We start from the raw sequence: 19654 nt of genomic DNA, 5'->3' as shown, positions 1-19654 counted from the left end.
GATGCCAGGCATTTTGTGAATACTCTGGGCGCAGTAGATAAGCCAAAGGGAAATGCTGAGAATTGATAGTGCTCTGATCCTGCAAGAAATCTGAGGTATCTTCTGCAGATTGGTCGAATGGGGACGTGCAGGTATGCCTCCTTGAGATCTAGAGTTACCAGCCAACACTCCTTGCCCAGCATGGGAAGAAGTTGCTGTAGGGTCAGCATTTTGAATTTTGGGACAATGATGTATGTATTTAAGGTGGACAGGTCGAGAATTGGTCTCCAACATTTTTCCTTTCTTGGAACTAGGAATAGTCTGGAGTAGAACCCCTTTCCTTGCTCTGCTGTTGGCACTCTTTCCACAGCTCTCATGTTTGCTAACTCCATTATCTGTTGTAGAGCCTCTGTTTTTTGATTTGGAAGTAGATTTGGCATTCCTCTTTTGACTGGTAAAGTGTGGAAGTGGAACCGGTAACCTTGATCTATGGTTTGTAAAATCCACTTGTCTTTTGTTATGTAGTGCCAGTTCTTTGAAAATAAGGTTAACTTTCCGCCTAGAGGAGCTGCTATTTGTTCCCTGGTAGGCGGATTTAGGGTTAAGTCACTGTGGTTGTGCTGATGTAGTGGCAGTGGTTGTGTCTGTGCCTCTGCTGTTCCCTTGCCACTGTCGTCCTCTGTAGGCACCTCCTCTGGATTGGTTTCTGCCTCTGGAACGTCTATTCCTGCCCCTTTGAGATCTTGTGGAGTCAGGAAAGGACCAATTTTTGGCAGGCCAGTTCCTGCTAAACCTTGGGGGTTGAACCTGCAAGAAATCTTTAACCGTTTGAACAGATTTTGCCTTTTCTTCCATTTTCTTCATAACCTGCTGGGCAGGTGTACCAAACAAACTTGTCTTATCCATAGGAGCATCTAGCAACTTAGCTTTAACATGATCCGTAAAGCTTGCTCCTTTAGCCATGCATGCCTTCTTATCACTGTGCCAGTCATGGCTGATCTAAATGAAGCCTCCAGTGCATCATAGCCACATTTTAAGGAATGGTTACTAACCTGTTGTATGTTATTTACCATTTCTAATACATATTTCTGATCAAGAGATTCATCAGTGGTTAGCTTTTTAGTTAACTGATCAAGCATAAACTCTTGGTATTGTATCATGTGAAACTGACAGTTTAAAGCTCTAGCTGAGAGAGTAGCTGAAGTGTAGACCTTTTTACCCCATCTGTCTAATGACCTTGCTTCCCTTTCAGAAGGAATAGGGTTTTAGCTGTGGTCGGCTACTGCCTTGGGACCCTGGGATATAGTTTCGGGTCTGCAGGAGGGACCTTGTAAAGGTGGTAATGAGTATCTGGCACCCTGTAAAATCTGTCTGGTTTGGCAGGGGCTGGGGGTAAAGAATCTGGAGCGGAGCAGACATCATTGAAAGCATCATCCACCACAGAGAGAACAGGAGGTATAGCTAAGGGCCTGTGCTGTGGAAGGTGCAGAAAGGTCCTAAGTCTTTTCTGGAGTCTGAAAAATCCTGTTGCTGCCATTGGAACTGCTCTCGCATGGCATGTAAGGTTTCCCCAAAGGAGAATTCTTCTGGTGGGGAAGCAGCTGGAATGGATTCTTCAGCATCAGAATCTTCAAAATTGGAGAAAGGAGCCTCTGGCTGGTCAGTTATGTCTGATTCATCAGCAGAATCATCAGAGGACACTGGTTCAGGGGGCTCTGCCCTAGGTCTCTTCTCTGGGGGCTGAGAGGCCCTGTCTGGGTGAGATTGAGATCCTCTAATTAAAGAAATTAAATCTTCTGCCAAAGTAAGCATTTGAGAACTAGAAGAGGGCCTGGTTGTGGGGGGTTTAACAGGCACTGTTTTAGTAGTCTTGGCTGCTTTAGCCCTGGCGAAGGCCTTAATGGACATGGCTGCTGGAGGCCTAGCAGCACCACGTGCTGGGGTAGAGACATCCAAGGGGATGGTGTCTGATAAGTCAGTGGCAACCACCGTAGTGGATAAAATTTCTGAGGCCGATTCGAGAGTGGTAGCAGGGGCCTCAGTTGTAGAGATAGATTCAGCTGTACTTTGATCAGTTTTCGGTTTCGCCGAAACCGAGACACTCGCGGTTTGCTTAGCCATGGTTTCGGCCGAAACCGCGGACCGCGAGTGTCGGTCTTTATCTTTGCGTTTTTTGGCAGATTGGGTAGTCGGAGGATCCGACGGCATAATGTACGCAAAATCAGAACCGAAAAACTGTTCTGCAAACTCCGACCGGCGCCTAAGCGTTAGCCGGTTGAAAGACGACAGGCGAACAGGCTGCTACGTCGTGGGCTGGGCCTAAACAAAGCAGACAATAAGAGTGGAAATCTTTATGAGGTATTTGTTTCCCACAGGTTAAACAATTATTAACTTTTTCTGACATCGGCTGAGGCAAGAAAGAGTCCCCAACGGGTACTTAGCTTTAGAAGTCTTGAAGTAGTATTCGGTAGAAGTAATCTCTGGATCCGACCGACCGGCACTTGCGAACAGCTTCTGCTTGGCCACGCGGCAAGAAAGACTGAGGAAAATGGCGTCGGCTGATGCCTTTATACCCGAAGACCAACAGAGATGACGTCGGGTGAAGTGCGACATCAGCCGAAGCCGGACCCGGACTTTGGAATCCGGCCGACTGAAGGGCTGCCTGACGACAGGACAACCCAGTTGTTATGACTGCAGATGCATCCATGAAGGACATCAGCTCTGATATTGAGCAGGGATAGTACTTGCTTTTGAGCCACTGTCCACTGGTTTGGAGGAAGGTCTGGAAACCTGCTTGGGGTTGGCAGTGTACGGAAGTAGAATCTGTACCCCTGGGATACAATGTTTAGGACCCATCGGTCCTGAGTAATGGACATCCAGTTTTTTGCATGAAGGGCAAGCTTTCCTCCTAGGGACAAAAGTAATTGGGCAGGGCTGGGAAGGATAATTGAAAAGTCACTGTGAACTTTTTCCATAAGGGGGCGGCTTACTACGCTCTGTGTTTGAGGCAGGGGCACTCCATTATTTAGATCTCTGCATACCCTGAGACGGCAGTCTGGGTGGCCTGTTTCCCCTGGGTTTGGTCTGAGAAGGCCTGGAAGGGGCTGGAAAAGACCAGTTTTTATAAGGCCAATACTTACTGAATCTAACAGTTTGCATAGATTTACCTTTTTCTTTCATCTTTTTAAGAACCTCTTCTGCTTTAGGGCCAAACAGTCCTTATTTAAAGGAGCATCTAGTAATTTGGATTTGACATGATCTGGCAAGGTTTCTTCCTTCAGCCAAGCATGCCTTCTCAGTACAGACCCAGTGACTGCAGCCTTGAAAGGTGCTTCTAGGGCATCAAAGCCACACTGCAAAGTATGCTTACTAACTTGGTTTGCAGAATGTATTTTTAGCTCTTGTAAATCTTTACTTTCTGCACAATCTGGAAGTAACACCATTTTTTGTTTAATTAGTTCCATAATATGCTGCTGGTACTTCAACATGTGAAACTGGCCCTGATGGCAAGAGTTGCAGAGGTATATACCTTCTTACCCCATCTGTCTAAAGCTTTGGAATACCTGTTTGAAGGGGTAGGATTTTTTGGCTGTAGTAGCCTTCATACCTTTAGGTCCCTGGGAAATGATCTCTGGATCAGCAGTAGGACTCTAAGAGAAATTTGTGGGAATCAGGTACTCTCTAGTACCTGTCTGGTTTCCTAGGAGCCGGGGGTAAAGTATCTGGAGTAAGACTGGATTTGATAAAACATCATCATCTACAACATCCAGGACAGAGGGTATAGCTAGAGGCCGGTGCTGAGGCAACTCTAAAAATTCTGAGTCTCTTTGGACTGAGGGTAGTCTTGGCAATCCCAGTGGAAATGTTCTCTTAAAGTATGCAAGGTTTCACCAAAAGAAAAATCCTCTGGAGGGGAGGCAGAGGGAATTGATTTCTCTGCATCTAAATCCACAAAGGTTGATAAGGGCATGTCCTGATAAACAGAAGGGTCAGAGTCATCGGACTCCTGGTCTGTAGAATCAGAATGAAAAAATTCTGTCTCTTAGCAGGGGAAGGCTGGCGTCCCCTAATTAGAGTAATAAGGTCTTCAGCCATTCTAAGCATTTGTTTTTGTGGCACAGGAACTTCAGCATGCGCTTTGGTCTGTTTTCTAGGTGTAGTGCATACTCTGGGCCTCAGAAACTCAGTAGTTTTAGCTAAAAACAAAGTCAAGTTTAATTCAAACAACGGTAGGTCGGAATACACCCGCAGAAGCCAGTGCTTACACAGTGGCTCCGGACCCATCCAAGACAGAGACATCCGCAGGTTCCATAGTCGAAGAAGCATCTCACAGCATACTGAACGGGTCTCAGCAGAGGCCTGCGAATCTGTAGAAGCAGGCATCAGGGGCTGCAAAGATGCCTCACTGAGTACCAGTAAACTGGCTACTAGCTTAACGGAAGCATTGTCGACAGTTTTGGACCTATGCAGTCCGTCTCAGTCTTTAGCTTTACATTATTTCGGAAGATCGGTAGTCAGATGGCTTATCAAATCCATTTTGGAATATGGAGAACGAGAGCGAAATAATTACCGATAAAGACAGCCCGACAATGAATGGTTTGGGCGTTAGACAAGGGACAAAACTAACAGTGAGGAACGTCATGGTCTGGGTCTAAACAGGTGACACAATAAGAATGAAAATCTCCGAGTTATTTGATTTCCACAAGCAAAACAATTGTTAACTTTTTCTGACATACATTAGAGCAAGAAAAAGGGATCCCCAACGGGTACTTAGCTTTAAAAAACTTCAGGATTACAAACTCGAAAGTAAAAATTTCAAATAGCGGCTGACCTGCACTTGTGAAATTCTTCTGCTTCAGGCTCATCCTCAGCAAGAAAGATTGATGTAAGGGCGTTGGCTGCCTGTTTTATACCCCTGACGTCATGGAAAAAGCGACAGCATCCGACGCAGAAATCCTATAACTCTGGTATTTGGGCTGACTGAGGGCAGATAACCCAAGAGTGATGACTGCAACAGTGAAATATGAAGAACATCTGCAACACCAGAACAGAAAGTCTTGGGGGGTGTAAAATTAGAGCAATAGTTTAATTAGCAACATGGTCAAGGCACTGAAAATGAACTTCGCCCTCAGTGGATCAATGGAAAGACACTGGCTGGTTAAACAATTCCTACACATTAGCAACTCTCACATTGGCAGCTCTCACTCCTAAGCAGACCATGTTTAATACATCTATGTCATCTTCTGCAGCCATGTCTCCCCTAAAGTGCACTAGTGCGTGTGCAACTGTGAGCAGTGTGGTGATAATTCTGGTGAGTAGAAGGGACTGCTACAACTACACAGTTATACTTTAAACAGGAAAGAAGCACCAGCACTTTAGTCCTCATCTTTCCTTTGAGCACTTCTGTATGCCTACACATAGGAAGCAACTATGTCCACCTTTAGTCAACTGTTATCTTTCTTGCTTCCCACCATTCTCTTCACACCTTCCAGATTTTTTCCAACCAGAATATATGCGAGTACTCCTGCTACAGTCTTACTTTATAACATGTACCAGATTGACAAAAGCATACAGCGAAGGAAGTCTAGCTTACCTTTAAGAACTTCATTTGAGTCTTCATACCTGGGAAGAAAGAAAAGGAGCATGTTCAACTACGACATGTATATCATCGAGATGAAAAAGAGATGTTACCTATCATAACAGACAAGATGCAGGTAAACTACAAAGTGGCAGGAGAAAGTACAAGTTCAGTTAGGAAATGCATGACTTTCTACACAGAATAACCATTTATTTTACATTAGCAAGGAAAAAGTACAGTTTTGTACCTACCATAAATGTAGATGTTCGAGTGCTAATACAGCTGCAGTCATAACAGATGGGTTCTCCTGCCGTCAGGCGGGTCCTCGGTCGGCCGAATTCCAAAGTCTAGGTCCTGCGTCGGTTGTCGTCGCTTCTTCCCTGACGTGAGAGCGCCAGGGGTATAAAAGAATCAGCCAACGCCATTTTCTTCAGTTTTTCTTGCCCCAGATGTCAGGTGCCACCAGAAGGAAGGCCCCAGATGTCAGGTGCCCCCAGAAGGAAGGCAATACATAAATTTGTGTAATAAAGCAATGCAATATAATCAAAATACAGTAGTTGCAAGCAAATACACCATAAAAGAATACCCCAATCAGGTTGTATGAGGAAGTGTTAGCCAATAGGCCTGTCCCAAGAGGGGAAGGAGGGAGGGAAACCTGAACTGCAGCTGTATTAGCACTCGAACATCTACATTTATGGTAGGTACAAAACTGTACTATGTTCATCGTGCATACAGCTGCAGTCATAACAGATGGGTAGAATCCCAAAGCTAAGAAAGGGGTGGTAGGCACTAGGTGAAACTAGGAGGAGCCAGAATGCCCTGCAAGACTGCAGTGGCAAAGCCTGCTATAGTTTTGGAGTATAATGGTAGGTGGTAGTGTTTGGAAAAGGTATGTACAGAACTCCAAGTGGCTGCTTCAAAAATATCTTTGGTAGGAACTCCTCTGAGGAAAGCTGCAGACGTAGCTGTGGCCCTTGTGGAGTGAGATCTGATGCCTGCAGGTACAGTTTTACCATGAAAAGAGTAACAAAAGCGTATGCAGTGGGCTATTCATTTTGAGATTGTCTGTTTGGAAATTGGCTTCCCTTGAGCTCCTATAGCATAGGACACAAAGAGCTGTTCCTATTTTCTGAAAGGCTTTGTTCTGTCCAAATAATAACGCAGCTGTCTGTGGATGTCCAAGGAATGTAGTAGTCTCTCCCCTTTGTTTTTAGGATTAGGGTAAAAGGTACTAAGTGTATCGCCTGATTCAAAGCTACCCTGGATACCACCTTTGGCATAAAGGACGGGTTGGTTCGTAAGGAAACTCTGTCCTGATGGAAGATAAAAGGCTGCACAGCCATGAGGGCTTGTAGTTCCGATACCCTACGAGCGGAGGTGATAGCCAGAAGGAAAGCTGTTTTCCAGGACAAATATTGCAATTTTGTTGAGGCAGCTGGCTCAAAAGGAGGCAAGGTCAGCTTTTCTAGAATGAAATTGAGATTCCAAGCAGGTATTGGTTGTTTCATTGGGGGGTTTATATTCTTTGCCCCTCTGAGGAACTGTCTTAAGAGGGGGTGAGAGAATAAAGGTGGAGCAGTGTTGTATTCTGCAGAAATGGCTGAGGCATGGATTTTGATGGAGGAGAATGAAAGTCCACTGCCTAGCAGCTCAGCTAGATACTGTAATATTTGAGGTAAATTCAGTTTTCCAGGATTCTGGCCCTTTTTCTCATTCCAGGCACAAAACCGTTTCCATTTTGCGGAGTAAGCTTTTCTAGCAGACGGCCTTCTGGCCTCCAAAATGACATCCTGCACCTCCTTGGAGAGTAGGGTCTGTTGTGATGTTAAGGAATCTTCCATGCGGCCAGATTGAGTGTTTTCAGCTGACTGTGAAGAGTTTTGAAGCTGTGCTGAGTCAGAAGAAGAGGCATTAGAGGTAGGGTCCATGGAGGGGAATGCGTCAGGCTACTCAGGAGTGTGTACCAGTGCTGTCTTGGCCAGTCTGGAGCAATGAGAATCATCTTTGGTCTGTCTGCTCTGGTTTTTAATAGAACTTTGGGCAGCAGAGGAAGAGGCGGAAAGGCATAAACTGTCATTGTTGTCCAACTGAAAGGGAGAGCTTCCACTCTCCAGGCCTGTGGATGGAAAGTCCTTGAGCAGAATTTTGTCAATTGGTGATTTTTGTGGGAGGCAAAGAGATCTATGTCTGGCCTTCCCCATGCTTGAATTATCTCCGTAAAAACTTGAGGATGCAACTTCCATTCGTGTGGATCTGTCATATTTCTGCTTAGGTTGTCTGCCAGTGTGTTTTCCTTGCCTGGCAAGTACTGTGCTTGAAGTTCGATTTGTAATTCCAGGGCCATGTTCCAAAGTGACATGGCCAGCCTGCATAGGGGGTATGAATGGGTTCCTCCCTGTTTGTTTATGTACCACATTACTGTGGTGTTGTCTGTCCTTATCAATAGTTGACCTGGATGCAGCAGGTCTTTGAAAGCTATAATAGCATTTATTACTGCTAGCATTTCCTTTTGATTGATGTGCAGGTGCTTTTCCTTTTGGGACCATCTGAACTGAATGCACCGATTTGTCATGTGCGTCCCCCCAGGCGTAATCCGAGGCGTCTGTTGTGATGATCTGACTTGCTTGAGGCTTGCAGAATGGGAGACCTGCGTTTCTTTGGCATGCTTGAGCCCACCACAGAAATTCCTTTTGAAGACATGGAATTAGTGGTATTATTGTTTCCAAGCTGGGGCTGTGCTGAGACCATAGGTTTTTCAGGTACCATTGAAGTTTCCTCATATGCAGCTTTGCACATGGGATTAGTAGGATGCAAGATGCCATGAATCCCAGAGCCTGCAGGATTTTCCTTGCAGTCAGCCTGGTGAAAGTTGCCATTTTTCTGAAGTATTGAGTTAGTTGCCCTTGTTTCTCTGGCGTGAGGTAGGCCATCTGGGTGTTAGTATCCAAGTTGGCACCCAGGAAAATTATTGTTTGAGATGGTAGTAGCCTTGATTTCCTTTTGTTGACTGTGTATCCCAGGGAGTTCAACAACCTTATTACAAAAGCCAGATGTTTCAGAAGTATGTGCTTGCTGTCCACTTGGATCAGGCAGTCGTCCAGATATGGGTATATTTGTATCCCTTGCAGTCTGCAGTAGGCAATTACTGATGCCAGGCATTTCGTGAACACTCTGGGAGCAGTAGATAAGCCAAAGGGCAATGCAGAGAATTGATAATGTGTTGAACCTGCAAGAAATCTGAGGTATCTTCTGCAATCTAGTCTGATTGTGACATGCAGGTATGCCTCCTTGAGGTCCAATGTTACCAGCCAAGACTCCTTGCCCAGCATGGGAAGAAGCTGCTGTAATGTGAGCATCTTGAATTTTGGCACGAGTAAAAAAGTGTTTAGGATGGATAGGTCCAAAATAGGTCTCCAATCTTTGCCCTTCCTTGGTACCAGGAATAGTCGGGAATAAAAACCTTGACCCTGGTCTTGTGCAGGTACCTCTTGAATAGCTTTCATGTCCATGAGATCTGAAATTTGTTTTTGTGCCTCTGCCCTTTGATTGTGTGGCAGGTTTGGCATGCCTCTCATTTTTGGAAGGGTGTGAAAGTGGAATCTGTAGCCTCTGTCTATAATGTCCAGGATCCATTTGTCTTTTGTGACAATATGCCATTTTTTTTGAAAATAGTGCCAGTTTCCCGCCTAAAGGTGCTGCCATTTGAGCTTTGCTTGGCATGCAAAGGGGAAAGTCATTGGTTCTGCTTTCTGAATGGCTGTGAACTATCCTCACTACCTCTTTGGGTAGGTGCTTGCCATTGTCTGCCTCTAAACGATCCTTGAGATTGCCCTCTACCCCTCGGGTGCCTGTATCTACCTCTTTGGGGTCTGTCCGTGGCTGGAAAGGATCAAATTTTTGAAGGCCAATTTCTACTGAAACGTGGAGGTTGTACCTGTAGGAAATCTTTCACTGTTTGCATTGATTTTGCCTTTTCCTCCATTTTCTTTAATACCTCCTCAGCTTTAACACCAAACAATACATCTTTTTGCAGGGGTGCATCCAGTAATTTAGCTTTGACATGATCTGGTAAGGTTTGCTCTTTAAGCCAAGCATGTCTACGAATGACTGATCCTGTAACAGCAGCTCTACATGAGGCTTCTAAAGCATCAAAACCACATTGCAAGGTATGTTTACCTACTTGCTCTGTACTATGTATCAAATCCTGCAACTCCTTCAAATCTGGTTGTTCAGGTTGTGACATTTTGCTTCTCAACTGTGATAACAAACTGTTGGTATTTTAACATATGGAACTGGCAGTTTAATGCCCTCATGGATAAGGTGGCCGAGGTGTATACCTTTTTCCCCCACCTTTCTAAGGCTCTGGAATCCCTCTCTGAAGGTAATGGATTTTTAGCAGTGGAGGCCTTAATTCCCTTGGGGCCCTGTGAGATAGTTTCTGGGTCAGCAGCATGGCTTTTGTATAAGAATTGGTGTGAGTCAGGAACCCAGTAATACCTGTCAGGCTTGACTGGAGCTGGAGGCAAAGAATCTGGGTTGAGGCAGGACTCCGAATATACATCAAGGATATCTAAGACAGGAGGTATAGCCAGAGGCCTGTGCTGAGGGAGCAAGAGAAAATCCCTAAGCCTTTTCTTGGAGTCTGAGTACTCTTGGCCTTCCCAATGGAAGTGTTCCCTCAAGGTATGCAAGGTTTCCCCAAAAGAGAAATCCTCAAAGGGGGAGACAGAAGAAATGGACTCCTCTGCATCAGAATCTTCAAAAGGGGAGTATGAATGTTCCTGGTCATCAGAATGTTCTGAAATAATGGAGGCCTGGTCCGAGGAGGGGGATTCTTCCTCCGCTCTGGGCCTTTTTTCCGGGGGGGGCTGAGAACCCCTGATAAGAGTAATTAAGTCCTCAGCCATTTTGAGCATCTGCTTTTTAGGCATGGGGCCTTGAGAAGGGCCCTGTGGGGTTTGTTTTTTAGCATGCATGGCTGTCTTAGACTTAGTGAAAGCCTTGATGGAAAAAGAAGAGGAAGGCCTGAAGACACCTTGAGAGGAGGCAGACCTGTCTAAACTGAGTTTCACTGCCAAGAGTGGCTTCGGTATCTGTAGTCGGGGTGTGGGCCGAACAGCCTGCGACCTCGGGTACAGAAGACACCGCCAATGAAGTGTCGTCAGTAGTTAGGGGCTGCGTAGGCGCCTCGCTGAGAACCGGACCACCTGTAGTCGGCTTTGGCGTGGTGTCGGTAGAGGCCGCAGACCTCGTGTGTTGGTCCTTATCTTTGCGTCTTTTAGTCAAAACTGGAGTCTGAGTATCCGACAACATTATGTAGTTAAATTTTTTTGCCAAAAAAGTGCTGAGCGAAGTCCGCTCGACGCTTAATGGTGCGTTTGTTGAATGTAGCACAAAAACGACAGGCCGAGACGTCGTGGTCTGGGCCTAAGCAAGGAATGCAGAGGGAATGAAAATCCTTATGCGGTATTTGCTTCCCACATGAAATACAATTATTAACTTGGTCTGACATCGGTCTGAGGCAAGAAAAGTTTCCCCAACGGGGTACTTAGCTTTCAAGAAGACTTCGGTTGCAGATATTCGTAACTCAGGAGCTGGCCGACCGGCACTTGCGAACTGCTTCTGCTTCGGGCACCGCGCTGCAAGAAAGACTGAAGAAAATGGCGTTGGCTGGTTCTTTTATACCCGTCGCACTGACTTCAGGGAAGAAGCGACGACAACAGACGCCGGACCTAGACTTTGGAATTCGGCCGACCGGGGACCCGCCTGACGGCAGGAAAACCCATCTGTTATGACTGCAGCTGTATGCACGATGAACATCATTAGTTCCACTACTAGGACAGCCCCTATATATAATGCACAAGGAGTCATTCCCTACAATGAAACATTTCCAAAGTGGTACCTTTCCGCATCATGTGTGTGCCTACATACAAATTACTTAAAATGATTGCCAACATTAAAACTCTCCTTCCAAACCAGTGATCTGGACTGTCGTGGGAAAAGCCATTCTTGCCCTTTTGTAATATTGCAAACACCTATCTAGTCTAAGGGGGAAAAAATACCATCAGAGCAATAAAACACATGGACCACCATCCCCAATCATTCAACAATCACTTAGTATACTGTAGCAGAATATGAAGCCTTGACAAGATCCAGATGCTCAGCAGTGGCTCCTCATACACAAACGTACCAAAGAAACAAATGGAATAGCTTTAGTCAAGACCTACACAACTAAGAATTTTCTGGTCCTTCTACAGTTGGACCGGACTGCCTTATGGATGCATCTCAAGGGACCTGTTTATGGATGCAATACTAAACTGCTGATGCTCGATTCAAAAACATATGAAAAAGTACTAAAGCAATACCTGAACTGACCAAAGACTTGCACTGCTGGAGTTCACAGGCCAGTTGGGACTGCAATGGCAAAACCTGCCTGGAACCAGGAAATATGTTCAACTCGTCCACCTAGAAAAGATGGTAGTGGATGTTCCTGTAACAGCATCTCAAATAGTGATGTTCCTGAGAAAGGTCACAGCAACAGTAACTCCTTTGAGCAGTATGTTCTACACGGTCTTTGTAAAAATTTGCTATGGTGGTTATGACAGACAATGCAATTCCTACAGTATATACACAATATTTACTTAGAAACAGGTCTTCCTTACTTACCCGGGATGAAAAATGCAGAGTTAGTGGTCTTAAAACCCTTTAGAATGTACAGATTTAAAAAAAAGCTATTTATCCATATTTAAGACATGGAGAGGTTTGGAAACAAAAAGTACAGTTGTGTACCTACCATAAATGTAGATGTTCGGGTGTATTCACTGTTGCAGTCATTACACTTGGGTTATCCTGCTGGCAGGCTACCCGCAGTCTGCCTGAATTCCAAAGTCTAGGTCTGGCGTCGGTTGCTGTCGCCTCTTCCCTGACGTCAGTGCGCCAGGGGTATAAAAGATGCAGCAAACGCCATTTTCTTCAGTTTTTCTTGCCCCAGATGTCAGGTGCCCCCAAGAAGGTAGGCAATACATATCGCTTATAAAAACAGTGAAAAAAAAACAATACCTTCATCTACAAGCAAATACACCATATAGGTTTGTAAAGGATAGAGAAGTATAGATAAGTCCCAGCAAAGAAAGGGGGATGGAGGGTGGGTAACCTGGACTGCAACAGTGAATACACTCGAACATCTACATTTATGGTAGGTACACAACTGTACTATGTTCGTGTTTCACTGTTGCAGTCATTACACTTGGGTCGAATCCCAAAGCTGAGGTAGGGCAGCTGGGTCTAAATAGGATTAGGAGTGGCTATGAGGCCCTGCAGTACTGCAGTGGCAAAGCCTGCTCTGGATTTAGAGTAAAGAGGTAAGTGATGATGCTTGGTAAAAGTGTGCACTGAACTCCAAGTTGCAGCCTCCAAAATGTCCTTGGTTGGTATTCCTCTGAGAAAGGATGCTGAAGTGGCTGCTGCCCTGGTAGAATGTGGCCTAATATTCTTAGGCACTGACTTGCCATGCTGTGCATAGCAGAAACGAATAGTGTCCTATCCATTTTGAAATAGTCTGCTTTGAGATGGCCGTTCCTTGTGATCCTGCAGCATATGTTACAAATAGTTGCTCAGTTTTTCTGAAAGCTTTTGTTTTGTCCAAGTAGAAGCGCAGCTGCCTATGTGTGGCCAGAGAGTGCAGAAGTCTCTCCCCTTTATTCTGGGGATTTGAATAAAATGTTGGCAAATGAATGGTTTGGTTAAGAGCCACACTGGATACTACCTTTGGCATAAATGTTGGGTTTGTCCTTAGAGAAACCCTGTCCGGATGAAAAATGATAAAAGGTTCCACTGTCATTAATGCCTGCAACTCTGAGACTCTTCTTGCTGAAGTTATTGCGAGGAGCAGAGCAGTTTTCCATGATAAGAATTTTATATCAGCTGTATTGGCTGGCTCAAAAGGAGGCAGAGTGAGCTTTAAGACAAAGTTGAGGTCCCATGTAGGTATCGGTGCTCTCCTTGGGGGTCTTAAGTTTTTTGCCCCTCTGAGGTACTGTCTTAGCAGTGGAGGAGAGAAAATAGGAGGTTCCGTATTGTAATGAGCTGAAATGGCAAAGTCATGGATCTTAATTGATGAGAACAGGCCTTTGTCCAGCATCTCAGTTAGGTATTGTAAAATCTGAGGAATATTTGGAACAAGTGGTTCAAGTCCTTGTGCCTGGTTCCAAGCACAGAATCTCTTCCATTTTTCTGCATAAGATTTCCTGGTGCTGGGCCTCCTGGCTTCCAAAATGACATCCATAACAGCTTTAGAGAGAGGTGTGTTCTGAGTGGCTATATTATCTGCCATGCAGCCAGATTTAATGTTCTGAGTTGGCTGTGTAGAATCGGATTGTTTTGTTGAGTCAAAAGATGAGGAATTTGAGGAAAGTCCAGGCTGGGCCTTGAGACAAGCTCTTCAGAATTGGGAACCAGTGCTGGCGTGGCCAGTCTGGGGCAATCAGAATCATTTTTGGCTTCTCTTGTCTGACTTTTAGGAGCACCTTGGGAAGGAGAAGCAGTGGTGGAAAGGCATTAACTGTTAGGGTTTTCCAGCTGAATTAGAGCATCCACTTTACATGCTTGAGAGTGATAAGTCCTTGTGCAGAATCTCTGTAGTTGGCAGTTGAGAGGGGAGGCAAAAAGATCCATGTCTGGGCATCCCCATTTCCTTGTTATGCTGAAGATCTGTGGATTTAGTTTCCACTTGTGAGGGTCCATGAAGTTTCTGCTTAGTCTGCCAGAGTATTTTTCTTTCCTGGCAGGAATTGTGCCTGCAGATGTACTTGATAGGTCAGTGCTGTGTTCCACAAAGTCATGGCTTGCCTGCAGGGGGGGGTAGGAATGTGTGCCCCCTTGCTTATGTACCACATAACTGTAGTATTGTCTGTCTTTAGTAGTTGTTGCCCTGGAAGTAGCAGATCCTTGAAGGCTGTCAAGGCATTCTGTACAGTTAGCATCTCTTTTTGATTGATGTGAAGATGCATTTGGTCCGTGGGCCACGTGCCCTGGGTACATTTTCCTGCCATGTGTGCCCCCCAGGCACAATCCGATGCATCTGTTGTTAGTGTCTGCCTGGCAGTGGGTAAAGTGAAAGGCTGTCCCTTGTTGTGGTGACAGGCCAGTGCCCACCATCGAAACTCCTGTTGCAGGCAGGGAATAAGGGTTATTATGGTCTCCAGGCTGTGGCAATGTTTAGTCCAAACACTTTTTAGATACCATTGTAGCTTCCTCATATGCAGTCTTGCATATGGAATTAGCAGGATGCCATGAAGCCCAAAGCATGCAGAATTTTTCTTGCAGGTAGCTGGGTCTTTGTTGCCATCATTTGAAAGTAATGAGTCAGTTGCCTTTGCTTGTCTGGCGTGAGATAAGCCATCTGGGCAGTTGCATTTAAGCTTGCACCCAGGAATATTATCTCTGGAGAGGGCACTAATTTTGATTTCTTTTCGTTTACCGTGTACCTTAGGTAAATTAGTAATCTTTTTACAAACACCAGATGCTGCAGTATAATGTCCTTGCTCTCTGCTTGAATAAGGCAGTCGTCCAAGTAAGGATATATTTGTATTCCTGTCTGCAGAATGCAATTACTGGTGCCAGGCACTTTGTAAAGACCCTGGGCGCAGTAGATAAGCCAAAGGGCAGTGCAGAGAATTGGTAATGCATTGAGCAAGCCTTGAATCTGAAGTATCTTCTGCATGATTGTCTGATTGGGACATGCAGGTATGCCTCTTTTAGGTCTAAAGTTACAAGCCAAGCATTCTTGCCCAGCATGGGAAGAAGCTGCTGCAAACTCAACATTTTGAATTTTGGTATATCCAGGAATGTGTTCAAAATAGGTCCAGTATTGGTCTCCAGGCCTTGTCCTTTCTGGGTACCAAGAACAGTCTTGAGTAAAATCCTTGTCCCTGCTCTTGCTCTGGTACTTGTTGAATGGCCCCCATGTCCATGAGGGATGAGACTTGTTTTTGCGCCTCTGCCCATTGATTTTTTGGGAGATCTGGCCAGCCGTTTGGCTTTGGCAGGGTATGGAAGTGGAACTTGTAAGCCTTGTGACACTATATCCCAGGACCTGTGGGTTCTAAATATAATGTGCCAATTTTGTAAAAAAAAGTGCTAATTTTCCCCCTAAGGGTGCTGCCAGGACACAAGTGCTTGGTGACGGCAGGGGGAAGTCATAAGGACAGTTTCCTGTATGGTTGTGATTTGTCTTCTCCAACTTTGGAGGTAGAAGCACCCCATTACTTTGACCTGTATGAACCTTGCGCCTGGGATCTGCCTCTAGGGCGTCTGGATCTGCCCCTATGAGGTCTGTCTGGCACAGGAAAGGACCAATTCTTTGTAGGCCAGTGTCTACTAAACCTAGGTGGCTGTACTTTTAAAAAAATCTTTTACAGTTTGCATAGATTTAGCTTTGTCCTCCATTTTCTTTAACACCTCTTCTGCCTTAGCACCAAACAAAGTATCATGCTGTAAAGGTGCATCTAATATTTTTACTTAAACATGATCAGGCAGATTTTGTTCCTTTAACAAAGCATGCCTTCTAATTACTGAACCCCTAAACTGCAGCCATGCAGGAGGCCTCCAAAGAATCAAAACCACATTGCAATGTATGCTTTCCAATTTGTTCAGCTGCATGCAATAAATCCTGCATTTCCTTGTTTTCTGCAGAGTCAGAGTTTAACAACATTTTCTGTAAGCAATGCCATGACATGTTGCTGGTATCTGAGCATATGCAACTGACAGTTTAAGGCCCTTATAGCCAAGGTAGCAGATGTGTAAACCTTTTTTCCCCATCTATCCAGTGCCCTAGAATCCCTGTCAGGGGGGTAGGGTTTTTTTGCAGCGGAAGCCTTAACCCCTTTGGGACCCTGTGAAATAGTTTCTGGGTTTGCAGCAGGGTTTTTAAAAAGGAACTTGTGAGAGTCAGGAACCCTGTAATATCGGTCAGGTTTAACAGGAGCTGGAGGTAAGGAGTCAGTGGTCAGACTAGACTCTGAAAACACATCTACAATGTCTAACACCAGTGGAATGGCCAGAGGCCTGTGTTGTGGTAGTAATAGGAAATCCCTGAGCCTCTTTTTAGATTATGAAAAATCTTGACTCTCCCAGTGGAAATGCTCCCTCATGGTATTGCAAGGTTTCCCCAAAAGAATAGTCCTCTGGAGGAGAAGATGAAGGTATAGATTCTTCAGCATCAGAATCCTCATGGGAGTAAGAGAATATTCCTTATCAGAAGAGGAATCAGAAAAAAATAGAAACCTGATCTGAAGATTCATACTCTGTCTCTTGCCTAGGCCTCTTATCTGGAGGGGGATGGGAACCCCTGATCAAGGTAATAAAGTCTTCGGCCATTTTGAGTATCTGTTTCTTTTGGGCATAGAGGCCTGTCCACGTGGCTCGAGTTTGTTTCTTTGCTTTATAAGGTGCCTTTAAAGATCTTTGCCTTTGAAGCTGAAGTCGGTTTAATGTAAAGATGTTTAGGTCTGAATAAACCCTCAGAAGCCAGTGCCTGCTCAGCAGCTCCGGACCCATCGGAGGGAATAGTGTCAGAGGCTCCAATACCTTGAGTTTCCAGCGGCATAGCCAACTCCACGTGGGAGTCGGTTGTGGCCTGCAACTCTAAAGTAGCGGCTGTCAGTGGCTGCGAAAGCAGCCTCACTGAGAACCGGCGACTGGCTTTGGAGAAGCGCTGTCGTCGATTTTGTACTTTGGTTGTTTATCGCTCTCCTTCTCTTTGCATTTTTTGTGAACTCTGGTTGTCGGATGGCTATCAGACGACATTTCTGGATAATTAAACTGGCATCCAAAATAGTTTAAAGCAAAATCATACCGACGCTTAATAGTGCGTTGGCTAAATCTAGCACAAAAAGTACAGTTTTGTACCTACCATAAATGTAGATGTTCGAGGATCCACATTGCTGCAGTCCTAACCATTGGGTAGTCCGCTGTCCAGTCGGCCCAAATACCAAAGTATATGGCTGACGTCGGTCAAGGCGCATTAGACTGACGTCAGGACGCCAGGGTACTAATGCGCATGACCGACGTCATATCCTCAGTCTTTTCTTGCCCCAGATGTCAGAAGACCCTAAAAAAAACAAGGCCCAAAACAAAACACCAAAAAGCCCTGCACCAAACATATATACAATATATACAATAATATATATCAACTCACACCACCACCCCTAAACAAAGAGGGGAAGGAGGGAGGGTAAATTGGACTGCAGCAATGTGGATCCTCGAACATCTACATTTATGGTAGGTACAAAACTGTACTATGTTCTTCATTCCACATTGCTGCAGTCCTAACCATTGGGTAGAATCCCAAAGCAGAGGTAAGGGAGGCTGGCAAATCATAAGGAAGCAGGAGCTGTCAACATGCCTTGCAAAATAGCTGTGGCAAAACTAGCCCTAGATTTAGAGTAGAGAGGAAGGTGGTAATGCTTAGAGAAAGTATGCACTGAACTCCAAGTAGCTGCCTCCAAAATATCCTTAGTTGCCACCCCCCTTAGAAATGCTGTTGAAGTGGCAGTAGCCCTAGTGGAATGAGGCCTAATCCCAGCTGGAATCTCCTTGCCATGATGGGAATAACAAAATGTAATGCAACACCCAATCCACCTAGAAATAGTTTGTTTTGACACAGGCTTGCCCTTTGAAGTCAAAGCAAAAGAAACAAACAACTGCTGAGACTGCCTAAAATCCTTAGTCCTGCTCAAATAGTAACGCAACAGCCTGTGTACATCTAAAGTGTGCAAAATCTTTTCCCCTTTATTTTGGGGATCTGCATAAAAGGTAGGCAAATGAATAGTTTGGTTTAAAGCCACACTAGAAACCACCTTAGGCATAAAGGAAGGATTAGTACGTAATGATACCCTATCCTTATGGAAAATCAAAAAGGGCTCTACTGCCATAAGGGCCTGCAACTCAGAAACCCTTCTTGCAGAAGTAATAGCCAACAAAAAAGCAGTCTTCCATAACAAGTATTTCAATTCAGCAGTAGCCGCAGGCTCAAAAGGTTGTAGAGTAAGTTTCTCCAACACAAAATTGAGATCCCAAGCAGGAGTAGGAGCTCTACGTGGGGGTCTTATATTCTTTGCCCCTCTAAGAAATTGCTTGAACAAAGGATGCGAAAACAATGGTGGGTCACAATCATAGTGAGCTGAAATTGCTGCAGCATGAATCTTGATGGAAGAGAAAGACAAACCTTTGTCCAGTAACTCAGTAAGATATTGAAGAGCCACACTCAAATTTGGCTCAGTAATCTCCAAATTGTTTGCTGCACACCAAAACAAAAATCTCTTCCATTTTTCTGCGTACACTTTCCTTGTACTAGGTCTCCTGGCTTCCATAATCACATTTAAAACTTGCTGAGGAAGCTGAGACCTGCTGTCTTTCAAAACAGAATATGCCAGGCTGTTAGATGTAGAGAGTGAAGCTTGACATTGAGCAGATGACCGTCCCTCTGAGACAACAGGTGTGGAATCAAGGGTAAAGGCCATGGAGGCTTCCTTACCAGACTCCTCAGTAATGGGTACCAGTGCTGCCGAGGCCAATCTGGAGCTATTAAAATCATCCTTGGCTTGTCTTGTCTGACCTTTAGAAGCACCTTTGGAAGAAGAGGCAGAGGTGGAAAGGCATACACATGAAGATTTTTCCAACTGAAAGAAAGAGCATCCACTTTCCAAGCTGTGTGATGAAATCCTTTCGTGCAAAACTTTGGCAGCTGGTGGTTTAGTGGAGAAGCGAACAGATCTATGTCTGGAGTTCCCCATGACACTGTCAATGTTTGAAATACATGAAGATCCAGTTTCCACTCGTGGGGATCCATGATTTGTCTGCTTAATACATCTGCTAAGGAGTTCTGTGCTCCCGGCAGAAACCTTGCCTGAAGAGTTAGTTGCAGACTGAGTGCAGTCTCCCATAAAATCATTGCCTGTCTGCACAAAGGGTAAGAATGTGTTCCCCCTTGTTTGTTGATGTACCACATGACAGTTGTGTTGTCTGTTAGAATCAACACCTGCCCTGGAAGAAGTAACTCCTTGAAAGCAATTAATGCAAACTGAACTGCTAACATCT

At 45.0% G+C, this 19654-nt stretch overlaps 1 protein-coding gene across 3 annotated transcripts in view; it reads right to left on the bottom strand.

Annotated features, from left to right (window-relative positions):
* The window catches only part of ZFP91 (ZFP91 zinc finger protein, atypical E3 ubiquitin ligase), a 1914309-nt gene that overhangs the window by 1629691 nt on the left and 264964 nt on the right, over positions 1–19654 (bottom strand). For all 3 annotated transcript variants that reach the window (XM_044084130.1, XM_044084129.1, XM_044084128.1), the window contains exon 2: positions 5573–5601. In XM_044084130.1, coding sequence (XP_043940065.1) covers positions 5573–5601 — 29 coding nt within the window. The remainder of the gene's footprint in view (positions 1–5572; positions 5602–19654) is intronic.

Source organism: Protopterus annectens, chromosome 9.part0 (genome assembly GCF_019279795.1).
Source record: "Protopterus annectens isolate FY-2018-M chromosome 9.part0, PAN1.0, whole genome shotgun sequence".
In the NCBI taxonomy this organism is placed as follows: domain Eukaryota; kingdom Metazoa; phylum Chordata; order Ceratodontiformes; family Protopteridae; genus Protopterus; species Protopterus annectens.
Note: the sequence above shows the minus strand (reverse complement) of the source record. Positions and strands in the feature narration are given on the sequence as shown.